This window comes from Budorcas taxicolor, chromosome 6 (genome assembly GCF_023091745.1).
Source record: "Budorcas taxicolor isolate Tak-1 chromosome 6, Takin1.1, whole genome shotgun sequence".
Taxonomy (NCBI): Eukaryota; Metazoa; Chordata; class Mammalia; order Artiodactyla; family Bovidae; genus Budorcas; species Budorcas taxicolor.
The window spans coordinates 70102479-70129217 of NC_068915.1; the positions used below are offsets into that span (position 1 = coordinate 70102479).

The following is a 26739-nucleotide window of genomic DNA, read 5'->3' on the forward strand; positions in this document are numbered from 1 at the left end:
AGAGTCAAATTGTACCCTCCCCCTGAACGCGGAGGTAGCGGGCTGGTTGTAGAAGATTCCCCAGACGATCAAGCCTGAGCCTTTTTGTGTGCGTGATAGAAGCCAGGACAACCTCGCCCAGATAACCATGAAAACAAAGACAAGACAAGATAAGTGCTTTAAGAGAGTAAAGGTCGTTCTGTCGGAGAAAGTTCCAAACCTACGGCAGACCCTCGACTCTTTGTACCCTACTTCAAATCTGTCTTTGGACAAAATCAAACCAAAGCAAACCCCTGCCCGCCCAAGAAAAAAAAAAAAAAAAACACCCATCATCTTCATATTAGACTCAACAGCTTGCCTAATCCCATTAAAGGATTAGCAACTATACGGCACTTTCCCTAAAAGACCCCAGGTTCAAGTCGACGCAACGGCTCGGAGACCTCTCCCGACGGCCGGGATTCTGGGTGGGTTAGGGGTTTCTACAGAAGGGACACTTCTCGACTCCAGATTTATATTCTCTCTGGGCATTAACTGCAATTTTACGTGTTCCTTTTCTTCCTTTCAAAGAAAATACAAAGCAACATAGCAGTGTAGGAAATTGTCCCCCGAAATCAAGAGGCAAACTCATTTTGGAAATGATGGGCAGTTTGTATTTTCACGAACCTCTTTCCCGGCAGAGCATCAACACCTCCCCCTCCCCCCCACCCCATCTGGTCGGCTTCTCTCCGCCCCCCAGTTGTTGTCGAAGTCTGGGGGTTGGGGCTGGACCCCCTGATTGCGTAAGAGCAAAAAGCGAAGGCGCAATCTGGAGGCTGGAAGATTCAGAGCGCACGGAGTTCGAGGGAAACTCTTATTTTGAAGAGGCCAAGGGGAGGGGGGGCTTCATTTCCTGACAGCTATTTACTTAGAGCAAATGATTAGTTTTAGAAGGATGGACTATAACATTGAATCAATTACAAAACGCGGTTTTTGAGCCCATTACAGTTGGAGCTAGAGGGAGAGAAACAGGAGGGGACTGCAGGAAAGGGCTGCAGGCCGTGGACACACTTTTTCCTCCTCATGTAGGATTTTCATTGCGAATTGACATTGGAGGAGAAGGTAAGGGAGGAGAAAAAGTATTTTTGTTTCTAAAAGAAATCCCTAATCAGGCTCTTTGGGTTAGAAGTAAAGTAACTTCAAACTTTGGGCGATGAAAAAAAAAAATTGGAGTCGAATTCTAGTTGTATGTCCAGAGAGTAATTTATTCTGAATAAACTTCACTTGGAGGGAAGATAACCATAGAGTTCGAAAGTCTAGGGGTTTAAAAAAACACATTTTCCAGACCTATTTTTAAAAGCAGTATTTTTCTAACAACTCTATGGCCTCCCAAAGAAATTGTTGAGGCTTACATTTTTGAGGTTTCTTTTGGGGGTTGGGGGTGATATTCCTGTATACTGGGACGAGAAGTGGGGGCAGAGGTGTTTGCCCTCTTCTTGGCATGGAGTCCTGGAAGGCTACAGGTTTTTAATGAGTATTTTCATTCCTCGCCCGCGGTTTGGCGGGACAGCACTGTAGCCGGCGGTGTGGAGCGCGACTGGTGGACCGAGGGAGGTGGGGAGAGACGAACGCCGAGTGGGGAGCGGAAAGGGTTGAGGGGAGGGGAGGCGTGAAGGGCTCGGCTGGAGAGGGTTGGACCTGGGGTGCCCACCGGGTGCACATGGCGCCGACCCAGGGCGCATAGTTACTGGAGGGTGCTGCGCCCGGTAAGGGCCAGACTCAGTACAACCGTGGCGGCTGCGAGACGAGCGGAGGGGGCGCCGATTTGGGCGAGGGTTTGGGGATCAGTGGTTTGCGGCAATCAGTGAACTGCGAGGGAGAGAGGGCGCCAGCCCCGCAGCGCGCTCGGGTCGCGCGCTGTAGCGCGGGGGCGACGGCGGCGCGGGCTGGCGGGCAGGCAGGCGGTCTATGGAGTAATGACAAACACATTTGGCCCCGAGTGAAGAAGTCGTCGTCGCCTCGCATTCCAGCAACTGGGATTTGAGGAATTTCAAACTGCGCTCCTAGGGGCCCTCATTGTGCGCGGTGGTCTCCACCCCCAGCAATCTCTGCGCACCCCATTCCTCGGTGGAACCGTTTTTGCCAAGCCCGGAGCTCTGCTGCTACCCAGTCCCAACCGCAGGAAGGAAAGAAAGAAGGTCGCCAAAAAAAAAAAAAGTGGAGAACTTGTGGGGGAAGTTAGGGACAACTCGGAACGGAGAAACTTGGTTCCCAGGTAAGACAGATATATGGGAGGCGAACCGCCCTCACTGCTTGCCTCGGGGTACCCGTGCCCCTTTCCGCACGGGGGTGCGGGGCACTCGCCCCTGCACTGGCCCAGCGCTGCTTCACCCTCTCCAGTGTCCCTGTATCTATTTCACTCCCTGTGCCAGCCTCTGTTCGCTCCGGAGCGGTCTCCTTGCGCCCCACCTTCTTCCATCGTCTATCCCCATAGAAATAGGCTTTTATACATGAGATGAACTTCTCCAGACAGCGCAAAGGGAGCAGGCAGCTTCCCCTTGGCTCGGAAACAACTGGGATCAGCGGTTCAGTTCGGAAAGGGTCTCTGTCAGTTCAGAGCGAGAGGGAGTGTGGCTCGACCGCTGCTTAAAGGGACCAGGTATCTCGGCCTCCTGGCCAGGTGTGAAGTAGCCTGGCCAAGCGTCTCAGCCTTGTCTCTCCCGCAGCCAGAGTGCCCTCTCCACACTTTGTTCCCCCCAGCCCTGCTAGGACCCCAGGACGTGCAGAAAGAGTGCTTAGAAGAACTTGCCACTTACTCCATCTCCAAGGGTGAGAGACAAACGGAGGCTGGAGAGGGAGCGCGGATGACCCTTACCAGGTCCGGACTGCCCCGCGCCCGGCCCGGCCGCCTAGAAAAGCCCCGGGCTGCGCTGTGTGGGAAATGGCTTTTTGGCTCTTCAATCGAATTGCTCAACGTTTTGGACCGACTCGCCTCCGCACTGTCGCTCTCGAACATAACTAGGCAGCTTTTTAGAGCGGGGAGATCATCCGGGGCAAACGGGGCGCGACAATCAGACGCCCAGCTCACCGGACTAACACCCCAGAGACCGGCGAGCCTGGGGACCCGTGGAGGGGAGGAAGGGGCTCCCCAGACGTGCGCACCTCATTCGGTGACGCGCTGGCTCTGGTTCTAACATTCCCTCCCACCCTCAAGCCCCACCTCCATCTGACCCACCCGGGCCCTGGTGCTGCTGCTTTGCTCTTTTCCTTCTCTCTCGTCTTTTTTCCTTCCCTCTTTTCCTTCTCTCTTGGTTTTCTCCTCTTCGCAATCCTCTCAGTCAAGGGGGCCCTTACTCCACTCCCCAACAGGCTCACTGACACCCTTGTGAGTCCCTACTGCGGGCTCTTGGACAGGCTTGCTTTGGGTTTGACCCAAGTGTAGCTGGACTCCAAAGCGACGGGTGGTGGCGGGTGGGAGACAGAAAGACGAGGTGGGAGAAGGCACCCGGAAGCGCCAGTCTTTAGACAGAGAGGGGCTCGAAGCAGAGCCCCGGCTGCCGGCCCCAGGTCCGCTTTCCTCCCGGGGCGCGGACTGGGGAGGGGTGTAGGGGGAGGGGCATCGGGGCCAGGCTTTCCAGCTGCAAACGCGTCTGGCGCCGAGGCGGGCCGGTTTTGTGCCTCCTGGGGACCGGCCGTGGGCGGCGCGCAGTGCCGGGACGCGTCCTGGGGACGTGGTGGCCGGCGCCTTCCTGCAGACCCCGGTGGGTGGGACTCCCTCTGGCCTCCAGGGAGCTGCGACTGTTACATGTTGTTGGTGGAGAAGTGGCAGTTCTAGGAGGAAAGCTGAAAGCCTGCTTAGTGGCCGAAAGGTGCGGCTCTCAATCTCTCTGGCCTCTAATCTAATGGGGTCCGCGCGCGCAGCATTAGCCGTCGGGGTACGAGGGGAGAGGGGAAAGGTCTTGCGATCTTGCCTTCTGCGCGGGATGCAGAGCTGGGGCAGATTGCTTTTCCCCACAGTGCTCTAGGGCTCTGCTGGTGCTTGTATTTTGCTGAAATGGATCGATGGCATTTTCCTTTTGTTTTCAGCTGAACAGTGAACCAGGGATCCGTTGGAAATATAGATTGCAAGGGATAGAGGACCTCGGAATTTCCCACCTATTGCAGTCTACCCCTTCCTTGCGAAAGGGGAGCGAGAGGCGCAGGCGGAGCGTGTGTGTACAGGGCAACCTGGGCAAAGCGAGAGTCGGGCGAGGGGGACGCAGTGGGGGTGGCTGGGTTCTCTAAAGCGGAGGGAGCGCAGCCTCAGCTCCAAGCAGCCTTCTCCGCGCAGCTGTCCGCGGCCGTGGCGCTTTCAGGCCCATAGGAGGCGCTGGCGTGCGACTGTAACCCTAAACCCCTCGATCCTTCTCCCTCCACCCCGTCCGGCCCCCGTCTCAGGTCTCAGTCGAAAACAATGCAAACGCCGAGCATCGAGTCTAGGGCGCAGCGGCCGCCGCAGCTCTAAGCTAGGAGTGCGGCGGATGCGGACGCTAAACCCGGGAGCTGGCGGTCGTTGTCCCCAGCCACAGGGTGACTGAGCGGCCGAGGGCGTGGTCCGCAGCCAGCTCCGGGTTTGTGGGGGCGTGGCGGGGCCATACCGTGCCAGCGCAGATCCTCCCCTGCGAAGGTGGGCGAGCCGCGGTCCCCGCTGCGCTGTCGGGGACCCGGACCCGGAGCCGGAGCGACCGGCGGGAGCGAGGAGCGAGCCGGGTAAGATTCGCGCTGCTGCCGCGCCCTCTAGCGGGTGTCCGGCGCGCCGTCCGGCTCCCCGCCAGCCTCGGGAGGTCGGCGCCGCTGCGGGGTCGGAGAGCAGCGCTGGGACCCAGGACTCGACTAACCTCGGTCACCCTGCCCCCTGCTGGAGCCTCAAAGTGGCGCCTTGCAGGCACTTTGCCCTGGAGACTCTGGGTGTGCGAGAGGGGCGGAGGTTCCTGGGTTTGGTGATAAGGGTCGGGGTGTCATAATAGTGAAATATGGGCGAAGAGGAGGATATAGGGTCCTGGGCACTCCTTTGGAGGGATGGGGCGACTTTTGTTTTCTGGCCCTTCGAAAGTCCTGCCGCGCAGGCGGCCTGTTGCTGTTGTTTTATGACCCCGCGTTATTGTGCAACGGGAACAGTCGTTTCCAATCAGCCCGCAATTTCCAGGCTGCGTGGCCGTCGCGGCCCCCGCCTGCGGGGTTTCCAATCAGCCCGCAATTCCCAGCTCGCGCCCAGCCGCGGCGTCGGGGACCCCACCTAGCGCGGCCCAGGTGGTCTGTCTCCCCTCAACGGGTGGAGACTGCAAGATGGGGAGAAGATTGCCTAAACAAAACCCTGAACCACTCGAGCTACTCCCGAGTGGCTTTTCCTGCTGAACCTTCCAAACTTTTGAGACCTGGAATGGCAGCGCCATTTTCCTGGCTCCCGAAGCTCAGTCGCCCCAGCCGACCCGCGGGGCAGGGATGATGCTAACGGTGCTGGTGATGATGTCTGGCGAATTCTCTTGGGGCCCAGCGGAACGTTAAGCCTTTTCACCGGCAATTGCCGTGCTTCTATTCTACGGGCTTTGAACAGAGGGCAGCACGAAACCTAAACGTGCAACCTAATAAAGTAGGAGATTGGAAGATTTGAGACATGTTAACACAGAGCTTGTTAGCAGCATCTACGTCCCCGCGAAACCCGAGGACTGCCTGTCTCTTGGACCAATACTGCCACCTGCTGGTTTTATATGAGAACCTCAACGATCCTTTGCTGGCATCGGCTTCGCGGAGATTTTAAGCAAGTCGTGGCATCAGCAAGACGCATTTTTCGGTCCGGTAGGACCAAGTTTTCTTTTTCTGTGAAGCTACAAGAATCACTGGACTGACAACTCTTACTTTATGGACTTTGGGGGTAGTCTTTTGCCATAGTGGTTAATCCTTTGTATTTACCTAATGAGCCAAGTGTTGGCCCACCACATTGGGTTATCATAGCAGACCTGCGAAGAAGATAGGCCAGTTTTTGCGTTTCCCTTTACAGTGCAGCCCTAGTGTCGGGGATTTGGTGAGCCTCAAGTGGACTACAAGCTGCTGCACCTAAGGTTGTCCCATTGGGTGTCACACCAATTTGGTGACAGTCAACAGGACGTTGACATTTTAGTCTCCCCTGGTTAAATATCTGGTACAGGGGAGCAGAAAAGTTTATGAGCTCAGATTGTCCCATAAAATGTTCCCATGTAAAAATACTGCAGCTCCCACCCAGCACTGGAATGTCTAATGGAACTCAAGAAGATAAAAACAACAAAACAGGTTCTGGTGAGGTGCAGAGCCCAGTAAACACTCCCTCGCTCAAGTTGCCACCAGGGTGAACCAGCATTTGGACCGCCTGGACTGAATGTCACAGGAATGTTTGTCACAGGGAAGAAAAACAGCACATGTAATTTTGACAGTTAGAATTAAGTAAGGAGAGCTGAAATTAACTGAACCTCGGAAATCTGGATCTTGAAGTCGTCAGTGGCTTTTGGGACTGTGAGAGAGTCTTCAGTGGCCTCTAATCATGCCAGGGTGGGGTGAAATTCAATATTCAGCGGCTCTGGAGCAGGCTGCGTTGAGCAGTTGGTGATCCGGAAGCCAGCTCTCTGGCTTTGTGAGAAGAATGCCATGCTCTGCCTTCTGGAAATAGTGCCCTTGCATTGCTTGCCGTCTCTTTACTCTCTGGCTTAGCATGCTGGTTTTGACTGTAGAGTCATAGTTAGTGGCTCTTCACTTCTGTTTGCAGGGATGGGCATGGCAGTGTGTTAAAGAGAAAGAATAGTGGCTGCAAACAGATTTTTTTCTTTGTTTACATGACTGTATATATATTAGTTCAGCTAGGAACAGTCTTGAGAGCTACATCAGGCTTCCCCGTATCAGAGTTCAGACCCAATTCTCCACTAACACTGGTGGTGCAGGGCCAGTCCAGTGGCCTCTGGGGCCTGACTCTCTCAGTAAATAGACGTTGAAGTAGCCACTCTGATGTCCCGCTTGGCTAAGACATCTTTGGAGCGCACAGAAAAAGGCAGCATGAAAACCAACAGCTGCAGTTTCTGAAGCCCTTTTAATTAAACTGTGTGGAATTTAGTCTTTATAATAATGCATTAAAGCAAGCCAGCAAGTCAGGTATTCTTAGTGCTGATTTACAGAGAGAGACTGAGGTTCAGAGAGGTGGACTGGGTGTCAGATGTGGGATCAGAGCCTAGTCCAGTGCCATTTCATTCATATCAGCGTCTATTGAGAGAAGAAACAAATGAGAATGACGGGGGAAGGGGAGGCCACACTTACTTGCCTGAGAGTGAACACAGCAGAGGTCTTTTTTTCTCTGATTGTTTCTCTAACCAGTGGCAATGAGCTGTGATTATAGAGGATTGTGACAGAAGTCCAACATACAGTTGGCATGAGAGAAATGATTATGATTAAATTTTTTTTGGATGAAATCCATCATTCCATCTTGCAAAGTGATGTATTCTTGCTGACTCATAGCATGCCATGTTTCTCTGAATCTGCAACCTCAATTATATTTGCACGTCTGACTTTTGGATGAGCGCTGGGATAGGGAGTATTGATTCAGAAGGAGCATTTATTCCCAGAGTAGAAAAACAGTGGAAATAGCAATACCACTCCTAGAGATTCTTACTCCAGGGCCAAGAGGCAGGGAAAGCTCTGTTCTCTCCAGTTGTTTTCCATCACCTCCCTGTAGGGCTAACCGTCTGCAATTATTCACGAGTAAATTGTCTGAGTCACAGATGAGTAATGACATGAAACTTCACAACTACGCCTGGGTTTCTAGCCAGGGAACCACTCTTATCAGAGATGGGAGTTTGAAATGGTGAGCAAACACATGTTGATTTTCAGTATTTGCACCATTATCGCTTGCTCGGAGGTCCTGTTTTCATTGCCCACTTTGTATGTCAGTAAGTAATCCTCTCTGGCATTGGGTCCCCCGTATCTGGATGCACAGAAGGAAGTCTGGTGGGGCCTGGCCAGGGCAAAATGCCCTTCAGAGCCTGCCCTGTAAAAGCAGTGAGCCCCTCTGTCAAGCTTCAGAATGCTTTAAAAGTGCATCATTGGCAAGCCCCACTAGAGAAATGCAGGATATAAATGTGATAAAACCCAAGACATCAAGCTGGCTGTGGAGGGCTCCTTTGAAGTTCGCTAAGTGGATTATCAGTGGGAGGCTGATATTTATATGTACAAACACACAGGCCATGTGGTAAATCAGGTTGGCCAGCCTGGCTCTGGGGACCCTGTGCCCGTCATTGCAGCAGTGAGGAAACCCTGAACCCCTGGCACATGCCAGGATCCTTGGAGGCCGTCATCCAGCCAGCACTGTGCATATTGCTCTCGGGTTCAGAGCGCCTTGTGCTTCTCTCGCTTTGGCAGTGAGCGGAGGAGGAAAGCAGGGCCCCAATTTGCATGAGGAAATAGTTGAGGGTGGGGGAAGCCTACAAGGCTAAAACACAGACCTTCCCTTGAGAGAGACCATATGGTGGCTTGGAGAGAGGGTGGTTTTTGCATTACACAGACTTGGTGTTAGAATCCTGGCTTTACTACCAGCTGTGTGATATTGGGTCATTTGCTAAGCCTCTCTGAGCCTCAAGTGGCACTTTAAAACATCAGATATTTCAAAGGGTTATTGTTAACAAGCATGGCATACACATGGCCACTTTGAGCAAATACTGGTTTCTTGTTCTGCTTGGGAGAAATCAGAATTATCATTTTTTTTCCCTGTCTAACTCCTCCCTCCCCATTATCAGCATTCCATCTTTCTTCCTCCTCCATTTATCTGGTAGACTTTAATGAGGCAGAAATCTGATGTCTGCAGGTAGGCCAGTTTCCAGTTTCAAGTGAAAATCAATGATCAGGCTCTACCAAAAACTACTAGGCTGTTATCTACTGCATCCTCTGCAACCAAAAAAAAGGAGGAGGAAACAAGGGCTAAACACAGGCATACATTGACTGTATTCTTCTGTTTTTTAGACAGTTTACTCAGAAACCATGCATACACATCTTAGTTTCCAAAGTCAAATTATGGAACAAATTAAGTGCCGTGAACTCGTTCCGTTGTGTGAACTGGGGTTTTGAGCAACTCAGGGACCCAGTGTATCCCAAGCCCAGGCTTGGGTGATTTTTTAAGGATCATCTTGTAGCTTGTGCTGCTGCCCACGACTCTTAGTGGAGCTTCTTTATTTGAAACTTGGGTGCTCAATGGCCCCAACCCCTGCAAGCTCCTTTGGGTCGACCTCAGGAAGATCATTTTCTGAGTTACTTTGTGTGGGAAGTGAAGGGGGAGATGATAAAATGTGTGAGGTGTACATGGAAAGAAAAGGATAAAGGGGCCTTTTCAGAAGGTGGACCAGAATAGACTCTTCATGGTTTTACTTCAGGGCAGCACGAGTGCCTCTTCATTTTTCCCTCCCTTATTTTTCCTTATCCTCTCTTTCTTGCCCACTGCTTTTCCCTGTTAGTGTCTTAGGGACATTCGGTTTCAATCTCTCTCTCCACTGTTCTTCTGTTCCCCAGAATTCGCTGCAGGAGATCAGAGTGGAGAACTTGCTTTCTGAAGGTACAGGGACCTGTGTGAAGATGAATTGTCCATCGAATTTTATCCTATGCTTCACTGTATCCCTGAAACAGGAATTTAGCCACATTTTCTCTCTCATTTCCTCTCACTTCTTCACTTCCTTTACTGTTTCGCCTTCCATGCCTGTGCCCTGGGCTTTCTCTGCCTCGTTTAGCCTGACTCTAAGTGTAGCAGGTCCTGGGAGAGCTTGGACTGGGGCCCCAGGCCTGAGCCTACAGATCTGTGTATGATATCCTCTGAGTGACACTGGGTGAGTGCAGCTTCTGGTACCCTCCATACAGAATGGTTCTCAAGTATTAAGACATTCGTTGGCAGTCCAAGCATCTTTTCTAAAGGTTGCTGAGGATGTGATCGCGTACTTTCTGTTAGCAAAGCACAAAGCAAATGACAACCCATTTTGAGTGAAAACAGCTCAAGTTTAGAAGTTGAGTGAATACACATGTTTATTTGTTTTTTGCAATCAATTTAAATGGTTTACGAGGAACCGTTCTTCTGTACTTTTGGACATATTCCAAGACAATAAAGTGAGACGTTTTGGAATTTGAAAGCTGCAGGCAATCAAAAAGGGTTTCGACTTCAGTTGGCTCCTATCATGGTCTTGGGGCCACACAAGGCTATCTAATTCCTGCTTCTTGGGCGTTTTACTGTTTTAACTCTGAATCTTACTTAACCCAGGATGTTGTTGACTGAAATGATGTCGTTAACATTTTCCATAGTTCAAAGGACAAAGAGAACTAGGCTCATGACTAGTTGTTTTATTGACTAACATTGTTTCTGTTTGACTTTTTCAATTTTCCAGAACTATGGGGACTTCCCATTGGGCACTCCTGGTCCTAGGCTGTCTCTTCACAGGTATGGATCTCAAGCCTCTCTGAGTTTGTTGTCGTAGGGGAAATCTGTTTTTTTTTTTTCCCTAAGTTCTGTGCTCTGGGGGTGTATTGCCTATATTCCTGCAAACAGTCCAAAAGAGTAAAGAGAAACAAGATGTTATCTCGAATGACTACACACATTCAGTTCTCCTTGCTGTACTGCGCTAATGCCAAAAAGAATGCTCTCTGGTGGCAGTTTTAGTCTGTCACCATGGCATTGACATGCTGTTAGGAATCATAGTTTAAACTTGCCTGCCACTCTCTTCCATTTCCTGGGTCATGGGTTTCCAGGAGAGGTGGGTCAGAGAAATAAATTCAAGAATGCTCAAAGGAAACAAATAGAGGAAATTTTCATCCAGGAAATTATACCTGTCTTAAGTTATACCTGTCTTAAATGGAAGATGCTTTAATTGCTGCAAAATCTTTGAGTCACCTTTGGCCTTGAAACTGAATTACTGACTATCTCACGCTTGGGGAAGCTTTCTAACTTTTCCACCAGGAGGATGCCAGCGGGGCCATGTGTTGAAATATTTATTGGACTTTCTTAGTTTTCATCCAGATAATCATGAATTGCAGATGTTCACCATGACACCAGTGTTTTTCTAGTCTGAGGAGTTAACTTAAGCCTATTAGTCTCTTTAGGTCTCACCTGGGTGGATATGGCAACATTGAGCATGATCAGTGATTTAGGAGTTCTGAAGTCCACTCTGTATTCCTCACCTGCAAGACAATAGGGATTCAGGTGCACTTTCCACATCCCTCTTAACAAGCTGACCAGTCAGAGTGGACACATACTGAAGTTGGGTGAATTCCCACACCAGGCTTAGAAGGGGATTAATGATCTTGGGTGCATAATTTAGTCATAATATCTCTTCCAGTTTTATAGACAGGGGAAGCTGAACTGACATTTAGGTTCTAAGATGAACTTAAGAGTTTTCACTCTTGGGCTTGACTTATTCTTTTTGAATTGAAATCCACATCCTCCTACTTTGGTCTCTGGAAGTCATTAGAGAGGAGGCACGCCAGAGTATTGTGAGAAACGGAAGATGCGTGCTTCTTGAGCACAAATCTGCCTTGTGCTTTGATCAGCCCGTTTCTCTGTCCATAGGGAACGCAGACAGTAAAGAGCCCATATGAGCTTGAGCTTATGCCATCTTGCGCTATTTCGTGGTCACACATGTGAGTCTAAGATATGGAACTGGAGTGAGAAGTCCTCTGTCCATTGGAGTGTTTGGAGGGGTGAGCCCAGCAGGGGCTGGACAGGGCCATTGAGGCCTTTGGAGCATTTGCTGCTCTCAGCAGATGCGGTGCTGCTCATAATGGGGGGCCTTTCATGGGCATCCAGGCTAATGAATTTTTGCGTAGAAATGGTCATTGTTCACAGAAGCTGCTCTGGGTGAGACCGTCCTTTCGGGCTGCATCCTGTTCAGAGCGTGTTTCCTTTTACAGGGCCGAGCCTAATCCTCTGCCAGCTTTCATTACCCTCCATCCTGCCCAATGAAAATGAGAGGGTTGTGCAGCTGAATTCATCCTTTTCTCTGAGATGCTTTGGGGAGAGTGAAGTGAGCTGGCAGTACCCCATGTCTGAAGAAGAGTACCCTGACGTGGAAATCAGAAACGAGGAGAACAACAGTGGCCTTTTTGTGACGGTGCTGGAAGTGGTCAGCGCCTCGGCGGCCCACACTGGGCTGTACACTTGCTATTACAACCACACGCAGATGGACGAGAACGAGATCGAGGGCAGACATATTTACATCTATGTGCCAGGTGAGTTGCCTGGGTCCCCCCACAGGCTTGTCCTGTCTTGCCTGTTAATTGCATAAAGTTTTTAGAAGTATAAAAGTAGTAAATATTTATCAGAGAAAATTTGAAAACTATAAACATACAAGCTTAAATCGAGATCATTTGTCCTGTCATCATCCAGAAGTATTCATTGTTAACATTTTAGAAAGTTTTGAAAACCATTTCATTGTGGCATCTTTTATTGGTATTGTGAGGAAAATCTGAAATGTACTCATTTCTATTCATTTTGATCAAGTTCAGCAAATACTTGTATGTACTGGGTATCAGGCACTGCTAAGTGTTGGGGACACAAAAATTAGTTAGATAGGCCTTATCTTGGAGTAGCTTATAGTTCATTATAATGGCTTCCAAATAACCATGATATTTTTCAAATTCAAGAAAACGTATACAGGCATGCCTCGGAGAGATTGTGGGTTTGGTTCCTGACTCCCAACATAAAGTGAATATTGCAATAAATTGAGTCATACAAATTTTTATTTTTGGTTTTCTCATGCATTGGATGTTTACACTTCTGTAGGTTTTTTTTTGGCCATGTCATGTGGCATGCAGGATCTTAGTTCCCTGACCAAGGGATCAAACCTATGCCTCTTGGATTGGGAGCATAGAGACTTTACCACTGGGCCACCAGAGAAGTCTCACATTGTAGCCTGTTAAGTGTGCAATAGCATTATGTCTTAAAAAGCAATGTACATACCTTAATTTTAAAATATTTTATTGCTTGAAATACTAACCGTCATCTGAGCCTTCAGTGAGTTGTAATCTTTTTACAGTAGTAGCATCAGAGATCACCAATCACAGATCACTGAAACAAATGTAATGATAATGAAAACATTTGCAGTATTACAAGATTTACCCATATTTGACACAGAGTGAGCAAATGCTGTTGGGAAAATGGCACCAATAGATTTTCTTGATGAAACGTTCACAAAATTTCAATTTGTGAAAAATCCAGTTATCTGTGAAGCCCAATATAGCAGAGTGCGGTAAACCAAGGTGTGCCTGTATTTAACCTTGATGAGTTGGAATGGATGTTTTTCTTTCTAATAAAAATTTTGGTCGATGTTGTGTTTTTTCCTCCAAGAAGCAAATGCCAGCATAGGAGTAAGGTGGGGTTAAATATGCAAGGGTTATATTAAAGAGGAGGCTTATAAGAGAAAGTCTTCCCTGGTGGCTCAAATGGTAAAGCGTGGGAGACCTAGGTTTGATCCCTGAGTCGGGAAGATCCCCTGGAGAAGGAAATGGCAACCCACTTTAGTACTCTGGCCTGGAAAATTCCATGGATGGAGGAGCCTGGTAGGCTACAGTCCATGGGGTTGCAAAGAGCTGGACACGACTGAACAACTTCACTGGTTCACTGGTTATGAGAGAAAATGTGGAGGGATCCCGCAGAGGCTGGGAGAGTTGTCTGCCTGAAGTGCAAGTGTGACCCTGAATGAAGGAGAGAGGGAAGGAAGGTGGGGTAGATGAGTCCTAGACCTCTGTATAAAGAAGGTCTGGGAGTCCTCCAGTCTAGGGAGACCCAGTTCTACACAGTCTTTGTCTGGAAACATCTCTGGAGGGCACGGCTTAAGGTTGGGATGGATTTCAGAGTCAGGCAGAGTATGTGGTACTTTCTGGCAGCAGCCACCCTAAGCAGCTAGACTTAGCCATGAGCTTGAGATGCAAGCTCATGCATCTCATTTGCTTTACCACCCACCTAGCATTCTCTGGACATTCCTTTGTAATGATCTATGTTTATCTGTGTACCTGTGTCTATATCTGTGAAAAGTGAAAGTTGCTCAGTTATGTCCGACTCTTTGTGACCCCATGGACTGTAGCCCGCCAGGCTCCTCTGTCCATGGAATTCTCCAGGCAAGAATACTGGAGTGGGTTGCCCTTCCCTTCTCCACAGGATCTTCCCAACCCAGGGATAGAACCTGGATCTTGCATTGCATAAGTAGTACTTGATGGTAGGGAAGACTTGAACTTTAAAGGAAACTCTGGCTGATGTGTTATAGATCAAACTGTATATTTTAACTTGAAGTTATTTTGTGGCTTTGTTTCTTGGAATCTTTGCTAATAGAGTTCAGGAATTTGGAACTCTAAAAACAAATTCAAGTCATGGCAATTTTAGTATATAGATGGTTGAATTAAAGGGGAATACAATTAGAATTTTGGTCTTGTCTTATTTAATCGCTAAGTTGTGTCTCTTTTGCGGCTCTATGGACGGTAACCCGCCAGGCTCTGTCCATGGGATTTTCCAGGAAAGAATACTGGAGTGCATTGCCATTTTCTTCTCCAGGGGATCTTCCTGACCCAGGGACTGAACCCGCATCTCCTGCATTGGCAGGCGGATTCTTTACCCCTGAGTCGCATGGGAAGCCCCCAAACTAGAGTACTTGGCTTCAATAAACAAGCATATAAACCATTTGTAGCTCTTGCCATCTGTGTTGTTTTAGCAGACATTGAGTAAGGGAGTTTCAGAAGTATATCTTCCTAACTTTCTGCTTTTTCAAGTTTTTAAAATTGGCTCCTTGGGACTTTCCTGGAGGTCTATTGGTTAATACTGAGAGCTTCCACTTCTGGGGGCCTGGGTTTGATCCTTGGTCAGGGAACTACATCCCTTATCTGCATGGAACAGCCAAAAAAAATGTTTAAAATTGGCACCTTTCTCTGTCTTCTGTAACTATGGATCAAACCCTCTTCACTTCTATTCTGCCATTCTCATCTGTCTATTCTGCCTTTCCCATCTGTATCAACTTTCTTTCTTAACACTTGAAAAAAAGTTGTTTCAAAAGGGGTAGATATTTAGTATGTTACCCATTGTCATTCTCACATAAATGCCCCCCTGCTTTGAAGACAGTGGTAGGAAGGCGGGTTTGTTAAACTGAGTCTTGATCTGTCTAAGACTGTCCAGAGATTTTTTCCTATTCTTCCCTTGCCCTAGCACAAACATCATCTGGCCAGGCTCTGCATTGCTAGAGATTTTGTTTGTAATTATCTAGAGTTGTGTATCCTTTGTGAAACTGATGTTGGAAACTCTCAGTACTTATTACCAAGTAGTTTCAATAGCTGGTTTTCTTTTGAAAAGAAAATTCTCAGGCTGTGGAATTATACATTTTATTTATTATTTGAGAGGTTATTTTTTTAGTAGATTTCTGTACTACTTTTCAAGTAATACAGCTATAGTGATAGGCGTTGTAAAAAAGCATTTCATAATTCAAAAATTATGAGTATTTTCTCATGTTTTGAGCAGACTTGATGATTGTTTTCAGACTTGATTATTTTAATATCCATTTTGTTTTGTGTTTTGTAGTTTAAATTTTGACCTCCATTTCTGACAATATTTATATTTGTTTTCAGTATTTTTTGAGAAGGCATGGGCAATTTGGTATTGTGCATACTTTAAAAAGTCACCTTCTAGCTGTTAGGATGGCAGATGTCAGTGGGGTGACACTTCTGGATTTATGAGGAAAAGTAGAACTCATACCTAATATGACAGACGCCAAAGAAGTAATTTTTCTGCAAATATGTGTGAAGGTGAAATTAATCCTTAATGTGTTTTTCATTTTTTTTCCCCCAAATGTCAGACCCAGATGTAGCCTTCGTACCTCTAGGAATGACAGATTCCTTGGTCATTGTGGAGGACGAAGATTCAGTCATCATCCCATGCCGCACAACTGATCCTGAGACTCCGGTGACCTTACTCAGCAGTGAGGGGGTAGTGCATGCCTCCTACGACAGCAGACAAGGCTTTAAAGGAACCTTCAGTGTCGGGCTCTATATCTGTGAGGCCACGGTCAGAGGGAAGAAGTTCCAGACCATTCCATTCAATGTTTATGCTTACACAGGTACTTGTGCCCTCTCTTACCTTCTGTAAATAAGAGGTACAGGCAAAGTCATCAGATGCATGTAGAATTTTCTTTTTAAATTCTAGTCCCTAGTGATGGAGCCCCCGAATTCTGATATGGGGACTTGGCATTAGCCTCCTCAAGGTAGGTTAACCCCACCTTGAACCTACAATGTTAAGCTGATCTCTGTGGCTGTGATAATATGAAGCTTGGCATTACCCAAGGCAAAATCTTTCCTATCCATGTACGATCTTGTGTTTCATCAGTTAACTTCAGTATACTGTAAGGAATTTTTTTTTTTCTTGCATAAGCCTCTTACTGTTTTAGTCACATTCCTGACTACAAAGGCCGTAACTACAAACACACACCTGTGGGGGTTGGACTTCTAGGTTAATTTTAATAACTTCAGAAAAGCGATTTTGAGAAAAGCTGGTAGCTGTCGACTTCATCCCTGTGATGTGAGTGGTTAATGCAAATGGGAATGTATAAACCACGCTTGGGCCAACACATTTGTAGAGCACTTACATGCAGGTATGGTGTTAGCGAGAGTATGCCATTTAACTCTTGTGAAGGGCTTATTTTATGCCAGACTCCATGCTAGGTTCTAGAAATGCTGAGAATAACTGGGAAGCAGAATGGGAGAGAAGAGGAGAATAAATAAATGATGGGATAGGAGCTAGTGGCTAGGACAGGGAAGTCAGTAAAGCCTTGATCTGTCAATAAAAGTGATTGCAGTCGTAATGCACCCAAATGCTTGAGGATGCGAATGTGGTCTTCTGGTGAATGGAATTTATTATTACTATTGTTACTGTTTTGCATGTGTCTATATGTATATACGTGTATGTGTTTTCACTTCAGTTCATTCGCTCAGTCGTGTCCGACTCTTTGCCAACCCATGAACCGCAGCACACCAGGCCTCCCTGTCCATCACCAACTCCTGGAGTTTACCCAAACTCATGTCCATCAAGTCGGTGATGCCATCCAGCCATCTCATCCTCTGTCGTCCCCTTCTCCTCCCGCCCCCAATCCTTCCCAGCATCAGGGTTTTTTCCAGTGAGTCAACTCTTCGCATGAGGTGGCCAAAGTACTGGAGTTTCAGCTTCAACATCAGTCCTTCCAATAAACAGCCAGGAGTGATCTCCTTTAGGATGGAGTACTTTATACCAAATTATGTATGTTAACGCAGATCAAGGCTTCTGAGATTTTCAAAATTTTGTCTTGATCAATGTTGTTTGCAAATTATTTTTCAGAATCTTCTTTAAAAATTCAAACCTTGTAAGATCCTGACTATACTTTGGATATTTAGGTTCTTGTGTTTGTTCTTTTTTTAAATAGCAACATCAAAACTTGATCTGGAAATGGAATCTCCTAAGACTGTATATAAGGCAGGCGAATCGATTGTGGTCACCTGTACCGTCTTTAACAACGAGGTGGTTGACTTTCAATGGACTTACCCTGGACAAATGGTAAGTACCCTTAAGGCCCCTGGCAGCAGGGAGTGGATCACAGTAGGGCTTCAAAGACCTATCGCTCATGGGGCAAGACACTGACCTCCTCTTGACCTTAGCTTTCCATCTCTGATACACACTCTGACAAGAGGATGCTGTGGCTCTTAGAGCAATGGGGGAGTCTGAGATGATGATAGCTGAACCAGGTCCTTCAGAATGCATAGAGATTTCGCACTGAGTGCTCTTTTTTCATCAGATAGGCAGGTTATATGGCTACAAGATAATGACCAAAGAATTAGCAAAACAAAACGCAAATGAATTTTAAAACTTTCTGATTGATGAAAGTCATGAATTCTCCTTTTCTTGGCTCCCATGCCTTTGAGTTTTGAGGTATTGGATAATGTTGTTTGCCTGCTTCCCTGCCTCGGGACGCCCACGATACTCCGCTTCTTGCCTGCCTGGTCTTGCCTTTGTTTTAATATGAGCCAGGTCTTAATCTTTTAGTTGTGGCATGCAAACTCTTAGTTGTAGCATGTGGGATCTAGTTCCCTGACCAGGATCCAGCCTGGGCCCCCTGCATTGGGAGCACAGAGTCTTAGCCACTGGACCACCAGGGAAATTCCTCTATAAAAAGTCCATTTGTTTGTTTATTTTGACTGTACCTCGCAGCTGCACTAAGGATCGAACCCAGGCCCCTAGCAGAGGAAGCACAGATTCCTAACCACTGGACTGCCTGGGAATTCCTGCCTGGTTTTTCTATGCATAACTTTCCTTCAGTGAACAGGCATAACTTGAATCATTCAGTAAAGATTTAGTGATGTTTGCTGAATCCCAAGCACTCTGGTGGAAGCTGGCGCATCCACAGAAAGAAGAAGGGAGGAGTGGAGATGGGGAAGGGGAGCCACTGTGTCATCTCTGGTCCCTGGGAATTTTCACATAGGGTATCATTCATTCTTTTTTTTTATTTTATTGATGTATGTTTAATTTACAAAGTTGTGTTAGTTTCAGGTGTACAGCAAAGTAATTCAGTTATATAAATATATATATTCTTTTTCAGATTCTTTTTTATTATAGATTATCACAAAATATTGAGTATAGTTCCCTGTGCTATATAGTAAGTAGGTCCTTCTTGTTTTCCTATTTTATGTGTATTGGTGTGTGTATGTTAAGTCCAGTTCTCATTCATTCTAACATATGGTAAGTGTGTATGAACTGTGTGTAAAAAGCTGTGATGGTCCCACGTAGAAACAGTGCGCAAAAACCATCTGTGTATAAATATATATATATATACACACGCACACACACATATAAACATATATGTGTATATATATATGGTCTTTTCCCCTTCACTCCTAGTTTGCAAATTTCTGCTCCTTGCTCTTTTTTTGGCATCTGATAGTATCTCTCCTTTTTTCCATTTCTCTCCCCCATGCTTTGCTGCCCCTTTCCTTTCTCCCTGGGGCGTCTGACTGAAACTTGAACATTTTCACATATTGCCCTATAACCTCATGTACTGAAGAGACATTCGTAGACCAATAGGTATACATCTTCCCCAAAATGTGAAGCTATCTGATATTTCTGTTCATACTTGATTGCCTTTATTTTTATTTTTTATAGAAACTTTTTTTAAAGTTTCATTTATTTGTTTCTTTATGGCTGCTTTGAGTCTTTGTTGCTGCACTCCACCTTTCTCTAAGTGGGGAGAGCAGGGGCTTCTCTTAGTTGCATTGTGAGAGCTTCTCATTGCAGTGGCTTCTCCTGTTTCAGAGCATGGGCTCCAGGCTCAAGGGCTGCAGTAGTTGCAGCTTGTGGTCTTAGTTGCCCTGTGGCATGTGGGATCTTCCCAGACCAGGGATCAAACCTATGTCCCCTGCATTGCAGGTGGATTCTTTTTTTTTTTTTTTTCTAATTATGTTTATATTTATGCCCATACTGGGTCCTCATTACTTTGCGCAGGCTTTCTCTAGTTGCTGCAAGTAGGGGCTACTCTTTGTTGCAGTGTACGGGCCTTTCATTGTGGTGGCTTTTGTTTCTGAGCACAGGCTCTAAGGCTCGAGGGCTTCAGTAGCTGCAGCGCCTGGGCTGTAGAGCCTGGGCTCAGTGGTGTGGCACGTGGGCTTAGTTGCTCCATGGCATGTGGAATCTTCCTGGACCAGGGACCAAACCTGTGTCCCCTGATTTGCCAGGCGGACTCTCATCAACTGTATCACCAGGCAAGTCTGGCAGGTGGATTCCTAACCGCTGGGCCACCAAGGAAGCCCATATCTGATGCCTTTAATCCATAAAACATAAATGCTTCCTTTCATTTATTGGAGATAATTTTTCCCCTCAAAACCAAACTATGTGCTGTTTGGCCCCCAAATATATAATCAACGTATTGGTTTATAAATCATAGTTTTTGTTTGATATTTTTTTTAAAAATGCAGGCTTATTATAACTTTAAAATTTAGAAAAACAGATGAAAAGCCACTTCCCAGAACCATCCCCATTTTAATTTAAAGGAGATAAGTCCTTTAAATACTTTATAAATGTAATAATTAATAGATATACTTTAAATAGTGCTTTGATACATATTTTTTCTTGTGGCAGTATAGCACAAACACCTTACTATGTTATTAAGTATCCTTTCAAAACCAGATTTTCAAAGGAACACGTCTAAAAATATTTTTTACTAGACTTTATTTTTCAGACCAGTTTAAAAAAATATTCATTTGGCTGCGCTGGGTCTTAGTTGCGGCACATGGGATTTTTGATCTTTGTTGCGGCATGTGGAATTTTAAGTTGCAGCATGTGGGATCTAGTTCCCTGACCAAGGATTGAACCCAGGCCCCTACATTGGAAGCATGGAGTCTTAGCCACTGGACCCCCTGGGAAGTCCCTTTAGAGCAGCTTTAAATTCATAGCAAAACTGAGTAAAAAGTACAAAGATTTCCTGTATTGCCCCTTGGGCTCAACACAGGAGCAGCCTCCCCCATCTATATCCCCACAATGCAGTACACTTGTTACAATCCAGGAACCCACATTGGTGCATCCTTATCACTGGGTCCATAACTTACGCAGGGGTTCCCTCTTAGGAAACAGCTTGTTAAAGTCAGTTTTCCTCCCCTTCTGCTGTAGAAAGGCAAAGGCATCACGAGGCTGGAGGAAACCAAGTTCCCGTCCATCAAGTTGGTGTACACTCTGAGGGTTCCCGAGGCCACAGTGAAAGACAGTGGCGATTACCAATGTGCTGCCCACCAGGCCACCAAGGAGGTCAAAAAGATGAGGAACGTCACCATTTCTGTTCACGGTACACTCTGCTTCCTAAAATGCCCATCGGCCATGCTGCTCGGGATCCACCATGAGGTGATCATTGTTTAATGGAAACTCTTCCCTGTGCAGAGAAAGGATTTATTGAAATCAAACCCAACTTTAACCTGTTGGAAGCTGTCAACCTGCATGAAGTCAAGCATTTTGTGGTGGATGTGCAGGCCTATCCCCCTCCCAAGATAACCTGGCTAAAGGACAACCTGACTCTGATTGAGAATCTCACGGAGATCACCACTGACATAGAGAAGATTCAGGAAATAAGGTAAAGAAACACCCTTCTCAAGTTCGCCTTTCTTTGTATTGTATATTCTTAGATAGACTGAGGTTTGTGTGTGTCTTATGACCCCTAATAAGAGTCAATATAGAAAATTTAGCAATCAGAAATAAGAGATACTGGAAATTAGGTACATTTCATGATAATGTTGCAATGCAGTGATAGTATGTTGGTAAGTATGTAACAATGAAATGAGAAGAAAGAACTGAAAAATCTCTGCTCCCAATGAAAGACATGTTCCTGGATTCAGAAAGGGGTGGAGGAAAGAAAGTAAAATTGGACCCATGTGGGTTTCATATATATTCCTTGATATCCATCACCCATATGGCAAGTAGACATGTATGGTGATTCCATTTCCAGGGCAGTTATCACATACACCTACATGAAACACAACATCATTGGCTTAATTTGAAACACATTTGCCGCAGTGAGGCTTTGATGGGAAATAACAGTAGTGTCTGAGTACATTTGGTTAGGAGAGAACGTACAATTGATAGTTTGGATCCTTGCTCTCTGAGGAGCTGTAGACTGTTGGCATCTCTTAACTAGTGGTGGAGTTTTGTGTAAGTCACCCTTCAGCCTCAGTTTCCTCATCTATAATGTAGGGTTAATAATACCGTATGTCCTTCAAGATGAGGAACTGGATGATATTTTGAGGTCTCTTGCAGCCTTAAGACCTGATTAGAATCCAAGAGCAGAAGATCCCTCTTGAAGGGCCCAGCTAATCCACCCCTGCTTCTTTGTCAGAAACCTTCCGCAGGAGACAAAATCCTCTATTTCAAGCCTTCAGGAAAGAGGAGAAGATAGAACCTCTGCCATTAGTTCACTTAATTTCAGGATTTGCTTCCTTCTTTCTGAACTGAATTCCATGTGTAACTGAGAAGCAACATCTGGGAAAATGGAATGTGACTACCTCTGTGGAATAGTGATAGAGATAGAAGTGGGATACTGAATCTGGAAGGCTTTCTAAAGACACAAAATGTAGGAACACAAAGCGGACAGTGTCTAACTTTCTACCAGGCTGTGAGGCCAGAGAGAAATAGGGTGATCCCAGCGTAGCCAACACTTGAGACACCCAGGGTTGTCTGCAAGCTACCATCAGTAGCGATGGTGGTTGTCCGCAGAGCAGTCCAGGAGAGCTGTCTCTTAAGGTGTTTTTTGATTTCCTCCAGCACATCTTCTTCTGGTCCCCATGACAAGCCAGGGAATGTAAGGATGCACACGGTAGAGGGGGGTCTGGTTTCCCTAAGACTCATGGATTCACAGCTTCCTTGGCTGGACAAGTGCAAAAAGTGAATGACGGCAGACTGTCTGGTCACTGGCAGGGGTGCTCAGGGGGCTCTAAAGAAATCCATTCCAGAGGTGTGCGGTTTGGTGCGGCAGAGGGAAGGCCAGCCCAGTGTGCTCATCACATCTCCCAGCGTCCGGCGTCTTGGCTAGAAGACTCGACGTTTGCAGGCTATTTTGGAGCCTCTGAAGTGCTTTCATATAGATTATTTCACGTAATTAATTCTCAAAATGACACTACGCCTTGCATACAGTTATCCCATGGTGTAAGCATAAGGGACCTGAGACTTGGAGAGTTTCAGTAATGCCCCAGGTCTCCTTCCATGACGGCGCTCTTGCTCTCACTCCGCTTGCTCTTCCACATTGTTGTAAAGGACAGTCAGATGGGCAAATACTTTATTGATGCACACACACACACACACACACGACGAAATGTCATTTATTATACATGTAAGCAATCTTTTGGAGAAACTTCTCTTTAATGAGGTATGAGAGCATATGTTTCTCTATTTTTTTTTAAGATGCATCTTGCACTTTAAAAACATTCACACCTAAAGACAGTGCATTGTAAGAAGCCTCACTCCTTTCCTGTCCTCGTATGCATTGCTACCCCCGCCTCCCCACCCACAAGGAGTACTTTTATTAGTTTTGTTAGGAAGGTTTCTTATGAAACCTTCCAGAGCTTTTTAAGCAAATATAAGCAAGCAGGAGTTTTATACCCCAGTGACCTCTCTGTATTAATACAGAGACAGTGTCTTTATTATTTCTTCCAAGGTTGTTTCAGTATTAGATGGATGTTAAGAGGAATCAAGTATTTAATTTTATTTTGTATTGGAGTATAGTTGTTTAACAGTGTTGGCAAGTATTTTTTTCTTACACATAAAAATCCAGGATTCAAATGAAAGGAAAGCTGGTAGGATTTGTTCTTTCCCATTTAGAAGTCAGGCCTTAGCAGAGCTGACTGCTCTTGTAGCCACATAAGCCATTGCTCATCTCTGGTCTTCTGTTTAAGAATGAAATGTCTACAACTCAGACCTTCAGTGCATAGACAGTATAAGGAAAATCCCAGGAAAGTGATCATATGGACGAGATGTTTTTTAACAACATTTGAATTGAAAATGGTAATTGCTTAATGATTGGAATTTATTGGACTACTCCTTGCTGAAACACAGTCCTTTTCTTTTAAGTTATCGAAGCAAATTAAAGCTGATCCGAGCAAAGGAAGAAGACAGTGGCCATTATACTGTTGTAGTTCAAAATGAAGATGATGTGAAGAGCTATACTTTTGAACTCTTGACTCAAGGTTTGTAAGAGCCAGATAAAGATAACTCCAGCTTGGTGGGTGGGTGACTGAGTCTCCCAAGGAGAGCCTAGCCCTGTCCCCACAGGTCATGGAGGGAAAAGCAACCCTTTCAGGGAGAAGCAGGGGGTGTGGGTGTCAGGTGTAGCTCTGTTGGACTTATGAATTTACATAATTCTGGAAGGTTCCAGGCTAGTCTGGAACTGTCTGACTTGGAATTCCTAGGCTTCAGTCGCTTCCTTACCACCTGTTTCTCAGTTAGGTACCTCCAGTTCTGGAAAGAGTGAAATGATATATTTTGGCCCAGATGACATTAGGTTGTTCCAGGTTGTTTTGGCTTTTTGTGCCTAGCTTTCTTCATAGACCTCTATAGACGCCCCTCCCAGAACGGAGTGCCCAAGTCTGTTTATATTCCAATTAAGCACCTATTCACTGAGTACCTACCATGGGCCATGTACTGTCCTAGGTAGGCTCATTTGACCCTCACAGTCAATCTGTGATACAAGTATTAGTATATTTCTAACATTTGATCACTGGTTACAAAAAAGAATCTTTAAAATGTAATAATATGGCACTTTGGTAAATACTGCTTTAAGCCCTACCATTTAGATGAATCTATAAGCTGATTTCCAAGCTATAATATAATTCTAAGAGCCTCTTTGTCTTTCAAGTCAAATCAACACAGGGGCTTTTTGCTTTCTTTACACCAGATTTAAAACACCACAGGGCACAAATGCCTTAAGCATGCTCTTAACCAGTTGGATCTGTGCAAACTGGAGTGTTATTATGCACATGACTGGTCTCAGCTCCCTGCTGGGCGGTTGGTTGATTTATAGGTTCAAATGTTATGTGGACAAGTTTTGAACTCGTATTCCACTTGGTAGTTCCCCAAAATTCTGGTATGCCAGCCATGCAGTTCTGATTTCTTTTCACCTCCTGCAGTTCCGTCCTCCGTACTGGACTTGGTTGACGACCACCATGGCTCTAATGGGGGCCAGACTGTGAGATGCACAGCCGAAGGGACCCCTCTTCCTGATATCGAGTGGATGGTTTGCAAGGATATTAAGAAGTATGGAACACATTCCTTTCTCTTTTGTGGTCAGGATGTTTCTGCCTTAGTGCAAAGACCCTCAAATGCATTTTATTTCTTTGGCTGGCTCTGTTTCTGGAATTTGGGATTCTTATTTGGCCTAGGTCTCATAAAATAGGGTTCTAAACGTGGACCTTGTGTGTGTGTGTGCGTGTGTAGGTATATGCATGTGCTTTTGTGTTCATGAATAGCTGTAAGAAGAAGGTCTACAGCCTTCAGCATATTCTCAAAGGGTCTCTAATCTGAAAAGAGCATGAATTTAAAGACCTGCTCTAAGAGGATCTTTCCTACCCTGGCCCACATTTTCATCTCACATTTTGTCTTTGATGAACTTTATTTGGTGGCTAGACTGGAATGTGAACATGCATGAAGATACTGCCCCGGGGGCTTCTCTCTACCTGCTGTGTGGTGGGAGGTAACTGGCCAGTTCCTCCTTCACTGCTCATTCCTCGACCTTCTCCAGTGGGCATCTCCAGGGTGCAGTGTGCTCACACTCCTTCCCAGGGTGCCTGCTGTGCTCCGAAGCCTCTGAGCTTTTCTTGGAGGCTGAGACTCCTCCCCACCAGCACCCCAGGCCAGAAGGCACTGGACTTGGATCTAGACTGAGGCTGGATTCTAGGTCCAATCCTAGTTACACTTGAGGGAGTCCCCACAGTGTGGGTGGAGAAAAGGGAGGGCACCAGGCCTTTTTTGGAGGGGTGGGACGTTGGGATACTTAAAACATTCTTGAAGTCCAGTTTGCTCAGGGGTTCAAGGCTTGTGACAGGTAGTTCTGTTGGATTGAACGTGTTTATCTCTGCCTTGCCTTCATAAACAGTTAACTTAAAACACTTTTTTAAAACTTATTTGGCTGTGCTGGGTCATGTGCATGCGGCATGCAGGATCTTTAGATGCCAACTCTTAGCTGGGGCATGTGGGATCTAGTTCCCTAACCAGGGATCAAACCCAGGCCTCCTGCATTGGGAACTCAGAGTCTTAGCCACTGGACCCGCAGGCAAGTCCCAACAGTTAACTTTTAATTACCCACTTGTAGGTTATTCTCTCAAGGAGAACAAGTTTTAAGGTTAATCTGCACCTAAAATATCAATCTGTAGCCTTGCCAATGCAGACAGGGCAGCCCTGCTTGCCATCTTAAATGATTCTCACTGCTCCACCCCCATGACTCCCGACAATGGGCTATATATCTATGCCTTTTACTCTCTCCAGATGTAACAACGAAACTTCATGGACGGTTTTGGCCAGCAATGTTTCAAACATCATCACAGAGGTCCACCCCCGAGACAGGAGCACAGTGGAAGGCCAGGTGACGTTTGCCAAAGTGGAGGAGACCATTGCAGTCCGGTGTCTGGCCAAGAACCTCCTCGGGGTGGAAAGCCGAGAGCTGAAGCTGGTGGCTCCCAGTGAGTAGCTCATGGGTCAGGACAACTAAGTCTTCAGCTGAGCCCTTCCTTCCTTCGGTGGGACTTTGAATCCCAGATGGGATCCTATAGGACTGAAGGTCCAGATGCTCTTAAAGGGCCTTCTCTGGGCATCTGTGTAGGAGCCTTTTTGGTTTCAGATCTCAAACTGCATCTTTCTGAGGCCCCTTGGTATTTTGTTTGTCTATAAGTGTATAGCTAGAGCTAGTCTCTTTGGTCTGGCGTGGTGTTGGAGGATGGGAAAGGAGGATTTTCTGCCTTGTTGCTCCTTGTAACCATTGAGACAGGTTGACTTCTTAAAAAAGAAGAAAATTAGTGAAGCCAAAAGCAATATAAGTATACGGTAACCTTTCAAAATACACTGCAGTTGCTTCTGAACTAATGGCATCGCTCAGCCTCATTTATCAGTCTTCATATTCCAGTTCACACCTTTGGAGAAAGAATTGTGTGCCCAACCGAATTTTGTCCCTTGCCCGTCCAAGGGAAGAGTTGGAGTAGTTTCATGCATGTAGATAATTGAGAGATGATCTTGTCCATTCC

At 46.3% G+C, this 26739-nt stretch overlaps 1 protein-coding gene across 2 annotated transcripts in view; it reads left to right on the forward strand.

Annotated features, from left to right (window-relative positions):
* The first annotated feature begins 1021 nt into the window (after positions 1-1021).
* PDGFRA (platelet derived growth factor receptor alpha) overlaps positions 1022-26739 on the forward strand; it is a 48022-nt gene continuing 22304 nt past the window's right edge. Inside the window, exons 1-10 of one of the 2 annotated variants that reach the window (XM_052641806.1) lie at positions 1022-1077; positions 10371-10423; positions 11890-12207; positions 15813-16073; positions 17409-17539; positions 20639-20810; positions 20903-21092; positions 23579-23694; positions 24634-24760; positions 25988-26181. In XM_052641806.1, coding sequence (XP_052497766.1) covers positions 10375-10423; positions 11890-12207; positions 15813-16073; positions 17409-17539; positions 20639-20810; positions 20903-21092; positions 23579-23694; positions 24634-24760; positions 25988-26181 — 1558 coding nt within the window. In that variant the 5' untranslated portion in view covers positions 1022-1077; positions 10371-10374. Of the gene's footprint in view, positions 1078-4678; positions 4705-10370; positions 10424-11889; positions 12208-15812; positions 16074-17408; positions 17540-20638; positions 20811-20902; positions 21093-23578; positions 23695-24633; positions 24761-25987; positions 26182-26739 lie in introns of those variants that run through there. The other variant, XM_052641808.1, reaches the window with a different exon arrangement.